Below are 12,294 nucleotides of genomic sequence, written 5' to 3'. Positions count from 1 at the left end.
TTAGATCCAAGTACATTAATTTTACTAACAATACTCCAAAAATATTGCTTATTCCTTATGCACCTGACACTGAACATGGTTTATGAGCACAAGAAAAGATTTGTGATTGGAAGTGCCTGACCCATTTCTGAATCAGGCAACTGCATTCCATTCAGTTAAAGATATATTTTCATCTGTATAGTGTGATTAGAAGTGCGATGCATTTGAATATTCAGGCCTTTATGTTTTCCCTATTTTCCCTAAGCTCCAGTTGATTGATGCCTGTTGCACTAAGATGTATAAAACAGTATTTTTCAACTTTGGTGATTGAAGTAAACATGCTTCTGATTATTTTGAGGTGGTGCTCTGTATTTTGTAATTTGTTTCTATCTCTTTTTGTGCTCCTATAATCCATAGAGGTCCTCAAGACACATGTCCTGACACATGTGTGTGCACATATGTCCTGACTGTGATTAACAGACAAAATTGTAATATGTATCTATGTTCTTTCTGAGAAGTAGACTTATTTAATTCTAAAAGAACAGAAGGAAATATGTTTAGCTGACAGAGCATCTATTTGCCATAATGAGTTTACTCATTGGTGTGGAACTAAGAACTGGCAAGAATACCACACAGCAAGTGGCCTGTAATGATAGGTCCGGACAAACGTTTGATACAATTCCAAACTCTTTCTTCACTCCATTTCTCCTCAAGCACTATATTTTAAATTGTAATTACCTGTAGCACCTTCTGACTTGCTCTACATATATCTACTGCTTTTAAAAATCAGTTTGTTTCTTAGCTAGTTGTGCAATGGCATGGGCAGATCATTGCAGCACACTCAATATAAACCTTTGCCTGATCTCTTTGTATCTGTCAGATGAATCAGCAGGAGTGGAGAGCACACTGTGCATCTGGAATGTATCTATTAACACATTGAAGTAAATCACAAATGTTTATCAGCATTAATGTTGATCACAACTGTGATGACTGTCTTCACAGTACCATCTTGAAAGTGATGCCAACTGTGAAGTCTGGTTGCATGAATGGTCAAAAGAAGAAGATGTCTTTGCTATGGATGCCCTCTATTAGTGAAAAGAAGTAATTCTGGACTAACATTACTTTAAGTGATACTGTTTCATGCAGTATTTATCAACAATTGTCCTAAATAAAAGGCAACTACAGTGGAGCCCATCTCTGACAGTCTGCTAGCTGGTGGTGGGGAGGGGGTGAGTTCAAACATTAGCGGTACAAATTTAAAATTAGTTTTTCAATTTAAATGTGTGCTCTGTGGACATGTCAAGTGTTTAGAGTACAAGGCTTCTATCCAGAACTGTAACTTGGACATGAAGTCTCATAATATAGAGGCTGTGGAGGGGGCAAGATATTGGGAGGGGTTAAGGAAATGGGACTTTAGCTTCAAAGCATTGGAAAAAGAGAACTGAAACTCAAAACAAGCCCACTGTTCCCATTAACTTCTCTTACAGACCTCCCGATCACAACTATTGTATAATGTTTGTTTGCCAATACAAACTGCTTTAAAAAATACTTTTTCCTTTCATCTTATCCTTATTTCAGAGTATTCTGCTTTCTGATATCAAGTCAATCTCCCTCTGTCTTATAAACTTGAACTCCTCCACGAAAACAAGCAAAAAAAAAATACTCTTACAGAGTCCTTTCATTGTAGAAAATTGCATCAGGCCACTTCTCAGAGGACCAATCCAATAAAACCTGGAGACTGAGTCAAAGACGGATATAACAGAATGAGGATAAAAATTTGGTCAAATTATTGAGGTTCATGTAGGACCTTAAACGAGTAGATGAAGAGGCAGGAAGTATGAGAGGGAATGCAAAGATTGGGAACTTTAGTTGTCAACTGCATCATAACCAAAGGTGGAAAAATGGAGATGGTAATCCATATCAGATTCAGGTGGATTGTCTATTTGGAACTTAATAAACTGGAGGAGATACAGAGAGAATGAGGGACAAAAGGCTAAACAAATTGAACTACTTTTTAATTCTGAGGCATGTTGAATATGATACTGAAATTGCATGTAGCTTTGGCGAGACTGGGTGAAATTGAGCTGGCTGACTGTTGGTAATTTGGTGGGGGTAATTATTAGTTGTCAGCCATTCAGGTTTCAACAGACTGTAATACATACTTAGTCAAAGGTGAAGCCTCAGTAGGATTGGAACTCCTTCTCCAGAGGGTCTAACCTCGCCCTCTGCTCTCGGACCTACCACAGGTGTGCTGAAGAGAAGGTGTAATTTCAGCTTTAAATCAGGGAAGTCAGCTGTAAAAGTAGTGATCACATTCATTTGAGTGCAAAAGGTCATCTGTCAAAGATCAGCACAAGAAAGGGCTTGTGGATTTTGCTTAATTTAAATCCTTTTGATTAGTCATTATTTAAGTGTTAATAATCAAATGATTTTATTTTAATTTTTTATGTTTTTCTATGTTACATTAACACAAATAGTTTCAATGACTTTATTAGGCCATGACGTTTCAAAGGCTGTCACCGCATTCTGTGAATGGTAGTTCAGTAATACAAGGCCTGAGGTTCTCTTGTCACTCAAAACCTGTTCCACCTTGGGGATTCCTGTTGGCTGCGGAAGGTCAGCTCATGTAGTCCTGCAAATAAGAAACCCACTAAGACCATTAAGGTGGGTGGGCACAGTGGTACTGAGTCCAGTATCACCACTGGGTATAGTTGGAATAATTGAAATTGTGTTTATGATAAAATGCTTTTAGTGTTCCATATGTTACTGGATATTGGACACACTGCCCTATAATGTAGGGAGGTCAAGTGAGATAATGCATTGTGTTACCAGCATAGATTACAGAAGAAAGACCTCTGCTTGTTTTTCCTAGGAGAAAAGATAGGACTGAACATAATTTTTTTGGAAAATTTCAAAGCCTTTCCAAGCTTATTTATTGAAATGTACATATCAATTAGCACTGTTCCATCTAAGATCATCTAATGATACACTCTTTGCAACAGAAAGGGTGAAAATCAAAGCATTGATAAACATAGACATATGGCTCCACTACTGTTTTTTTCCAATGTTCATGTAAACCATGCCATGATGCTAACTGCTGTAATCTTTCAATCACGAACAACAGCTCCTGGACACATACCCATGGCCTTATTAAGTCGGTTGATACTTTTAATTCAGTAAAAGAGAATAGATTCTTTCACAAAGTTCAAAATTGTAGCTCTGAACTTTTGTAGAACCCTTGATAATACATGATATTCTTACTGTCAGTGAATAAACTTACAGTTTCTATGATGTGTTTGATGAGGAACTGTTGATCATAACTGGACATGATCAGATGTTCACAAAGTTTTTTTTAAATTTTTATCACGTATTGATATAATCATAAAGAAGGCCCACCAACAGCTATACTTCTTTGGAGTTTGAGGTGATTTGGTATGTCACCAAAGACTCTGGCAAATGTCTACATTCTGCCATGTTGCATCACCATCTGGTATAGAGGTGCCAATGCATAGGATCAAAAAAGGCTGCAGAGGGTTGTAGACTCAGCCATCTCCATCATGGGCACAAGCCTCCCCACCATCAAGGACATCTTCAAGAGGTTGTGCCTCAAGAAGGTAGCATCCATATTGAAGGACCCTCACCATCCAGGATATGGTCTCTTCTCATTACTTCCATCAAGGAATGGGTATAGGAGCCTGAAGATGCACTTTCACATTTTAGGAACAGCTTCTTCTCCTCTGCCATCAGATTTCTGAATAGTCCACGAATCCATGAACACGTTTTTCACTATTTTGTTCTCTTTTTCCTCTATCTACTTACTTATTAATATTCTAGTGTAACTTATAGTAATTTTTATGCATTGCACTGTGCTGCTGCAAATCAATAAATTTCATGACAGATGACAGTGATAATAAACACGATTCTGATTTTGATAAACTGGATCCAATCAAGTCGCCGTTGCTATCACTAACATGCTAGCTTCCACTAAAGTGGGGATACATCTTCTGATAAAATTGCCCTCTACAGAGATACAAAGAGGTGACAAAGGGTAGGAAAAAAAGCAAATTTTTGACAATGTTTTGAGAAAGATTGGTTGTTTTATCTCACATAGATTTTCAGCTTACGAACAAAACATTCAGCCAAGCAGTCTTTGCAGTTCTGATGAAAGGTCATTAACTTTAAAGTTATCTTGAGTTCTCTCTCCATTGAAGCTGTTCGACATACTGAACTACTCCTTGATTCTGTGTGTTTATTTTGGTATTTGTAGGTATTTGTGCTCCAAGTGAACATCCCCTCACTTACTACTTCTAACCTTATTTCCTCTTAAATAACTTCCTTTTAAAAACATTTGCTCCATTCATCTCTACTCAGTGAGGTGATAAGTTCCACATTTTCTCCAGTCTCAGGATAAGGAAGTCTTTCCTGAATTCCTTTGTGAATTTATTGCATTGTGACCTCTTTCTCTATATTGCCCCAACATTGAAACATCTTCCCATTCTTCTCAAACTCCTTCAGAATATTCATACTTAAGAACTGCACTTATTTTCTTTTTCTTCTTTCAACACCCCTGCTTGATTATTATCTCCCTTTACCCAAGTTATCAAAGCCACAAATGTCTGGATAATCTGGATAAGAGTAGATATATGACTTAGTGTATTCAACAGTGAATTCAACTCTTGCCAAATGAAATATTTTACTGATTATCTGAAATTCTGCAAGGTAATCGAGATTGAATATAACCCAAGGCCACATACTGTGCTCACTGAGAATGATTTAACCCATTCCAGATTCCATTCCGTCCAATGTTAAAACAGTGGCTAGGTAACTAGTTCTGAACTAGGCTACATGAAGAATATTTTAGATTGTGATTCATCTCTTGATCCCCCAGTGTAATATGTTTTTCCATCCCCTTTCTGACATATTGTACCTACTCAACCATGTATTCTGTCATCAAATACACTGCCAGAGGAAAACACCTTTACACCAACAGGTAGAACCACACCAGTTTCCAGACCTTCTTTGGCATTCAATTAGGTCATTTGTCATTTCTGTTCCATTTAGCCCTAAATAACTTCCTTGATACTCTGACCTACTCATTTCTACTGGTCTCATTCCTGAATGGCCCCACTGTCTCAAAGTGTTTTGGTGTGAGAATTCTGAATATTTAGTATCTGGTCTGAAACATTCATTGCCTCCATTTTCTGTCTGAATGGCCTGGCTATTAAAATGTGGTTCTACACGACTGACCCACCACAAAACAAAATCTCTCTCCATCCATCCTGTTCATGACTTTAACATTTTAGTAGTTTCATTTGGATTAAGTTCAAATTTCTGTACTTAAGGGAATTGAAATTAATATAATATGTCTTCAAATCTATTAAATTATTTCTGATGGTCATTTATTCTTAAGGTGGCCATCACAGTGAGGATTGAAACACCACTATAAAAACATAACATTGCATTTTTGTGTCATTGTTAATAACCATATTTTTAAATCAAATTTAAGACACAGGAAATTCAACTAGATTAAAAAAAAACTTGTTTGGAACTTCAATTTGTCCAAATGGAAAAAAATGCAAAGGGACCAGTTTTCAATCTATCATGAAATTCAATCCTTGTCTGATTCCAGGGTCCGATGAAATGGGAAAAAAACCTCTTATCAAATCAATTTAGGGATCATATACAAGAAAAAAATTGAGAAAGCAAGCAAATGTAACTAAAAACACTCTGAGGCTGCCATTGGTTTTCTTTTCTCCCTCTCTGCTGTTTTATTTTAGAAGTGTCTCAACTGTGAATTCATGGTGAACAGTTACGTACCCCGGACGAGTCGACAGGCAGCTGAATACAGCTTAACTGCCCACTCGCATCCTCCCGCTTCGGGACCTCCTGAAGTGAAACAAACATGGTGTCGATATTGAGGTGACTGAAATACATTCAACTTAAATATTTCAGACACTTTGGAAACAAAGAGCACAGTTAATTGAAGAAGAAAAAGTTTAAAAAGTTATCATTGTTTAAGAATATTTGCACTGAGGTTAGGAACAGTTCACATTAAATCACAATACAGACAAAGCATTGCTTACTAATATCAGGGTAGCCAGTATCCACTATATAGGTTATACCTTGAAAAACCAGATAGGTTTTAAATATTACTATTGCTACCTATCTAAACTAGTATACTTTGATATGTATATTGGCTCCTTTCAAGAACAAAATTATTATGATCTATTTTATAAGCTGTTTTTTCCAATGCTCATATGAAATCAAAGCCAATATAAAATGTATGCCAAAATAAAATCTGCCCTTCTGAATTGTTTTGACTCAGAAACATACTACCAGCAATGATGTGTTATTTGTATAAATAGCAGTCTGGTTAGCTATTTCTCAAATTTACAGTGTCTCGTAAAAGTATTCGGCCCCCAACCCTTTGTTCACATAAATGAGTATTACAACCAGGGATTTTAATCAATTTAATGGAGAATTTTTATTTGTGAATCACATGCTCCTTTTTTCACAGTAGAGCCCAAAAAACAGGGAAAATTATAAAGCACGAATCTCCCTATATTTAGCTGCCTTCACCTTCCTATCAATCTTGACCAGATTTCCAGTCCCTGCTGCTGAAAAGCATCCCCATTGCATGACGCTGCGTCTAACATACTTTACAGTAGGGATGGTGTTACCTAGCTGATGCCCAGTATTAGATTTACACCACACATATTGCTTAGTATTGTGGCCAAAAAGTTCCACTCTAATCTCATCAGTCCACAAGACCTTCTACCACATCTTTATTGTCTCTTTCAAGTGATGCTTTGAAAAGTCTTTATGGACAAGGACAGGTATTTTCTTAACCAGTGTTGTTTCCTTGACACTCTTATGTGAAGGCCTTCGAGACTGTGGAGCCATGAACTTCATCTCCAGTTACGGCCACTGACTTTTGCATCTCACTGAGACTGACTGTTGGCATCACAGTAGTCTCTCTCACAAGTACCTTTCTCCTTCAGCTAACAACAACTTGCACTTGTACAGCACCTTGAAGGTAATAAGAATCAACACTAGAAAATGCAGGGGACAAGTGATAAGTGAAAAATGTGGGTTTGAGGACAGAGTGACAATATGGAAAATATATTTTGAAAAGAGATAAAGACTATATAAGACTATATAAGCAGGAAGTACTGCATAAATGATGTGAAAAAGCAAATGTCTTATTTCCAGATGCGATCAGACAAGATGGGTAATTTCTGAGAAGATGACACTTATGCCCAGGGGTAGCAACGTTGACAGTGAATGATTATCTTTCTAAGAGAATCAAAAGTATTTTAATCTGTATATTAGTCAAGTCATTCTTAGCTTACTTTGTGAACATGCAAACAGCCAGCAACTTCATGTAATCACATAACATCTCTTGCTAAAGCAGCCAAGCTACCATTAAGCTCTAGCCACTGGGTTCCATAAAAGGTCTCCGCATCCATCATGCAAAAGATAACCCAAACATCAGTTACCAGCCAAAATGTTTCATAAAATTATCTCATATCCAAAATTATTGCTGATACACCATTGTCAGCAAAGGCATGCACTGTTTACTGTAAATCACTGGTAAATCGGAGGAATAAACACAGATGAGAGCCAATTTGCTCATGTGAAGAACTCTTAATGGAGAATTTTGACCAATTGAATAGCTACCTAAGTTAGTGCTCAATAATTCTGATGGTTCAAATGTAAAGATATCATCACTGGTCAGTGAAAGAATATTAAAAATCTTGCTACTTTACTGGTCACAGTCCTAACTAAACAGTGATCAGTGTTGGATTGTTTTCAATAAGACAAATTTAATCAGTTAAATCCTGTTTTACTATCAACAACCTTCTGACATTTGACAAATTCATGTTGGTCAGCAGTTCCCAGCTAAGGACTCCTTCCATTTACTGAGGGGTCCGTCATTATTAACAGTATCAAGTACAGTGGCGGGAAAACGTGTTAGAGAAGAAATACAACAATGAAAATTGCAATTATCATATCTAGTTAAAGGCTTCAGATGTATACCAAATTGGGTTTTGCCAACAGGAGGCATGATTACACTTTGAAAACTTGATATTGGAAATGCTGACAAGATCAGATAACATCAAGTGAACCTACAGCTTTGGTTTTAGAAACCACTGATTCATGGATACATGCTATGAGCATGAGTCATTGTTGGCTACCATCAAATTAACACAGATAAAATGAGGCTAGTTCTGGGTGATCTAAACAATATACATGTGCTGAAATGCAGCAACAGATATTGGGGACTAACTTTGAGACCATTTATCATCTGGGCATGTTGATTTGAATCATAGGGCTCTATTTAATTTATACCATTCCTTGAATGAATTAGTTCCTGGATCCATGATCATCCTTGTATTTGTTATATTCACTGCTATGACCCTGCACAGTCATTGCCTATTCGATCACATCAATTTTAACATTCACTTGCTTGCATTCTAATAGGAGATGTATAGAAATCACATCAGATTGAAGAGATAAGAGATGAAGAGTTGGTTAGTTCTATAGGCTAGGAAATCATAAGCATGTTTAATTACGCTTCTAAAATTTAATACCTTTCTTATTATTATTGGGTACCTAGGATGTGAATCATCCTTTTGCATTTTGGTGCTTTGCTCAGCTCCTACTGATTTCCCAGTTGGAAAGATGGAGTACTCTACATCATATAAAAGAGAAGATTTTCAACTTTTTCCCTCTCCTTAGGAAAGAATCCACAGAAGTGGTCTAGAGAACTGATATCTATTGCTCCTGTTTGAAAACTAGCTGAGACTGGTGGAATAAGCCAAAAGCAGGCAAACAAAGTTGGGCTTTCCCTCAAGCAAAGAAACTGAGGGTCAACAACATTAATAATACAGGATCTTCGGTCCCTTCTTGACTCAGCATCGTGCTTAGTAGATAAAAGTTTTGTCTGCGGACAGGGAGGATTTAACATGTATCTTTGGGCAATGTATCCACTCCTCTCATCTGTAAGTCTCAAAATAGATAACGGATACCCTCAGACACTGTGCCATTAGTGGCTTAGGAAAAGGTTGGGATTCTGTGATTACACTATGGAAAGTAATTATCTTTTTCAATTGACAGTAGTGGCAACTATAAAATTAGCCTGTTACCCATACAATACTTTAACAATGACCATTTACCCAGCCTGAGACAAAAAGGGATGACACTTTGTTTGTTGGAATGCTGCATTGGAACTGATATACTGAAAGATTAGGTCTATCTGCCTGACTTCAGAAGAATAATGAGTAAAGATGTCTTGCATGATTGTGGTGTATATTAAGCCACTTAGAACTTAAAAGTACACAACAAACAAGGAGGTGAATAAACATACTGTAACTGCATTACTGAAAGAGCTATCCAAAAAGCCCTGTGCTCTCTCCATAGTCACATGTATTTTCTCAGTTAAGTTAATATCTAGTTGCATGTCACCACTGAACTTGTTTTGATCATTCTCCAGTTAGTGAAAACATGAAATGTGAGGAAAACTCTTCTTGATTTCACTGAGGTTATTTTGACAATTATTTTAAATCTATGTCCTTTAGAAAAGATTCAGTTTCTAGCTGCTAAGTCTTTTATACAGTTTGGAACAAAGCAATTAAGTATCTCTATAGCCTTCTGTCCACAAAAGGGTGCCAATGTCAGCTTCTCAGGATGGTCCCAATAATGGTACTGAAACTTCTCTTTGCTGGTAGCACTCCAGTTATCACAATTTTACAAAAGGCCTCAATATCGCTTTAATGTACAATTCCTAGAATTGGGCAGCTGATGTCTAAACAAGGATTCTGAAAAGGTTGAATTTAACCTATTTGCTCTATTGTTGTGCTCTATTTATTTTTAATTAAGCGTGCTCTTAAAAAAATCTTTATCAACTTGTCCAGTCAATTTCAGAAATTTATGCCTTTGAAATTCCAATGATCTCTGTTTTTGCACCCCATTGTAAAACTGTGCCATTAAGTTTGTATTTTTCTTCCTAATTTTCCACTTAAGATACATCTCCTCTTCCTAGTATTATCACTGACCATGGTAGGGTTAAGAGAATTTATAACTAATGTCACACACACAAAATGCTGGGGGAGCTCAGCAGGCCGGGCAGCATCTATGGAAAAGAATTCAGTTGACTTTCCAAGCTGAGACCCTTCAGCAGGACTGGAGAAAGAAATGAGGAATAGAGTTAAAAGATGGGGGTGAAACATGAGGTGATAGGTGAAACTGGTTGGGGGAGGGGTGAAGTAAAGACCTGGGAAGTTGACTGGTGAAAGAGACACAGGGCTGGAAAAGGGGGAATCTAATAGGAGAGGACAGAAGGCCCTGGAAGAAAGAAAAGGGGAGAGGAGATGGACAGGCAAAGAGATAAGATGAGAGGGGTAAAAGGTGATGGGGAATGTTAAGGGGGGGAGGCATAACTGGAATTTTGAGAAATCGATGCTCATGCCATCAGGTTGGAGGCTACCCAGACAGAATATAAGGTGGTGTTCCTGCAACCTGAGTGTGGATTCATCACAACGGTAGAGGAGGCCATGGATAGATATATGGGAATGGGAAGTAGAATAAAAATATGTGGAAATCCTGCTTTTCCTGGCAGAAGGAGCATGGGTTCTCAGTGAAGCACTCTCCCAATCAATGTTGAGTCTCACCGTTATACGAGAGGCTACACCGGGAGCACTGGACTCAGTAGATTACCCCAACAGATTCACAGCTGCTCGCATGTCACCTCATGATAGGGTTCAACACACCTGGGAAATAGAACTTCAATATTCACTTTCAGATAATCAAGGAGTAAAATTTATTATCTAGTCAATAATTCATCTATCTGTGCACACCATACCTTAATTCAGTTTAAGATAGTACACAGGGCCTATATGTCCAAAGATAAATTGGCATATATTTTTCCTAATATAAGCCTTATTTGTGACAGATGTAATCAGAAGTGGCTACTCTAACTCATGTTTTGGTCATTGTAAGCTTAAATAATTTTTGGAGGGATGTATTTGGAATATTATCTGAAGTTTTAGATGTGGATGTTCAACCCAATTCACTTACAGCAATTTTTGGGGTTATTCCAAAGGAAGCAAGCAAAGTGTCTGCTTCCGTTCAACATGTGATAGCCTTTTCAACTTTACTGGCTAGGAGAGCTATCTTGTTACACTGGAAAGACTCCAATCCACCTACTGTTTTTTATTGGCTCTGCTCCATTATGTCATGTCTAAGCTTGGAGAAAATTAGAAGCCGGACATTTGATTTATCTTTTAATTTTGAACGTCTGGTGACCCTTTATTCAATATTTTCACATGATTTAATTTAATTTTTATTTATTTATTTTTCTTTACTCTCTTTAGGGAAAATCCTTATCTGTGAAGGTTGGGAGATGACTGGAAGGATTTTTTTTTCTCTTTCTCTTTTTTCTAATTTTATCCTCAAATGGACTGCCCAATCTTTCTTTTCTTTTCCTTTTTTTGTTTTAGTGGGGTTTTTTCCCTTTATTAAATTAAATTTCCAATTTTTTTTATGATTGTTATGAGGAGTTGTAGTTTTTTTGATTATATTTTATATATAACAGCGTAACATTTTACCTATCTGATTTTGACAATATATACTTTCTTTTTTACTGCTGGTTATATGTCTTTTGTATTATCTGTTTGCTAAACTTCTCCTCTGATTTGTATATTCTTTATTGGAAAATCAATAGAAAGATTGAAAAATGAAAATGAGATTCATTTGCCTCACCCGGAAGGACAGTTTGGGGCCCTGAATAGTAGTGAGAGAGGTGTAGCACTTCTTCTGCTTGCAAGGATAAGTGCCAGGAGGGAGATCAGTAGGGAGAGATGAATGGAGAAATGAGTCACATAGGGAACGATTCCTGCAGAAAGCAGAAAGTGTGGGGGGGTGGGTGGGATCCCATTGGAGATGGCAGAAGTTTTGAAGTATTATGTGCTGGATGTGGAGGCTGGTGGGGTGGTAGGTGAGGACAAGAGGAACCCTATCCTTGGTAGGGTGGCATGAGAATGGGGTGAGAGCAGATGTGTGTGAAATGGAAGAGATGCAGTTGAGGGCAGTGTCGATGGTGGAGGAAGAGAAGCCCCTTTCTTTGGAGAAAGAGGATATCTCCTTCATTCTGGAATGAAAAGCCTCATCCTGAGAGTAGATGCGGCAGAGACCAAGGAATTGAGAGGTGATGGCATTTTTGCAAGTAACAGGGTGGGAAAAGATATCGTCCAGGTAGCTGTGAGAGTCCATGGGTTTATAATAGACATCAGTAGATAAGCTGTCTCCAGGCAT

The 12,294-nt window shown here is 37.5% G+C and overlaps 1 protein-coding gene across 2 annotated transcripts in view; it reads right to left on the bottom strand.

Moving 5' to 3' along the window:
* cacna1g (calcium channel, voltage-dependent, T type, alpha 1G subunit) overlaps positions 1 to 12,294 on the bottom strand; it is a 315,144-nt gene that overhangs the window by 161,436 nt on the left and 141,414 nt on the right. The window contains exon 13 of one of the 2 annotated variants that reach the window (XM_073026745.1): positions 5,797 to 5,865. The exons of the other annotated variant lie outside the window; for it this stretch is intronic. Coding sequence (XP_072882846.1) covers positions 5,797 to 5,865 — 69 coding nt within the window. The remainder of the gene's footprint in view (positions 1 to 5,796; positions 5,866 to 12,294) is intronic. 2 annotated transcript variants of the gene reach the window in all.

This window comes from Hemitrygon akajei, chromosome 22, assembly GCF_048418815.1.
Source record: "Hemitrygon akajei chromosome 22, sHemAka1.3, whole genome shotgun sequence".
NCBI classification, from domain to species: domain Eukaryota; kingdom Metazoa; phylum Chordata; class Chondrichthyes; order Myliobatiformes; family Dasyatidae; genus Hemitrygon; species Hemitrygon akajei.
The sequence above is the reverse complement of the archived record's forward strand: the minus strand, read 5'-3'. Positions and strand labels throughout refer to the sequence as shown.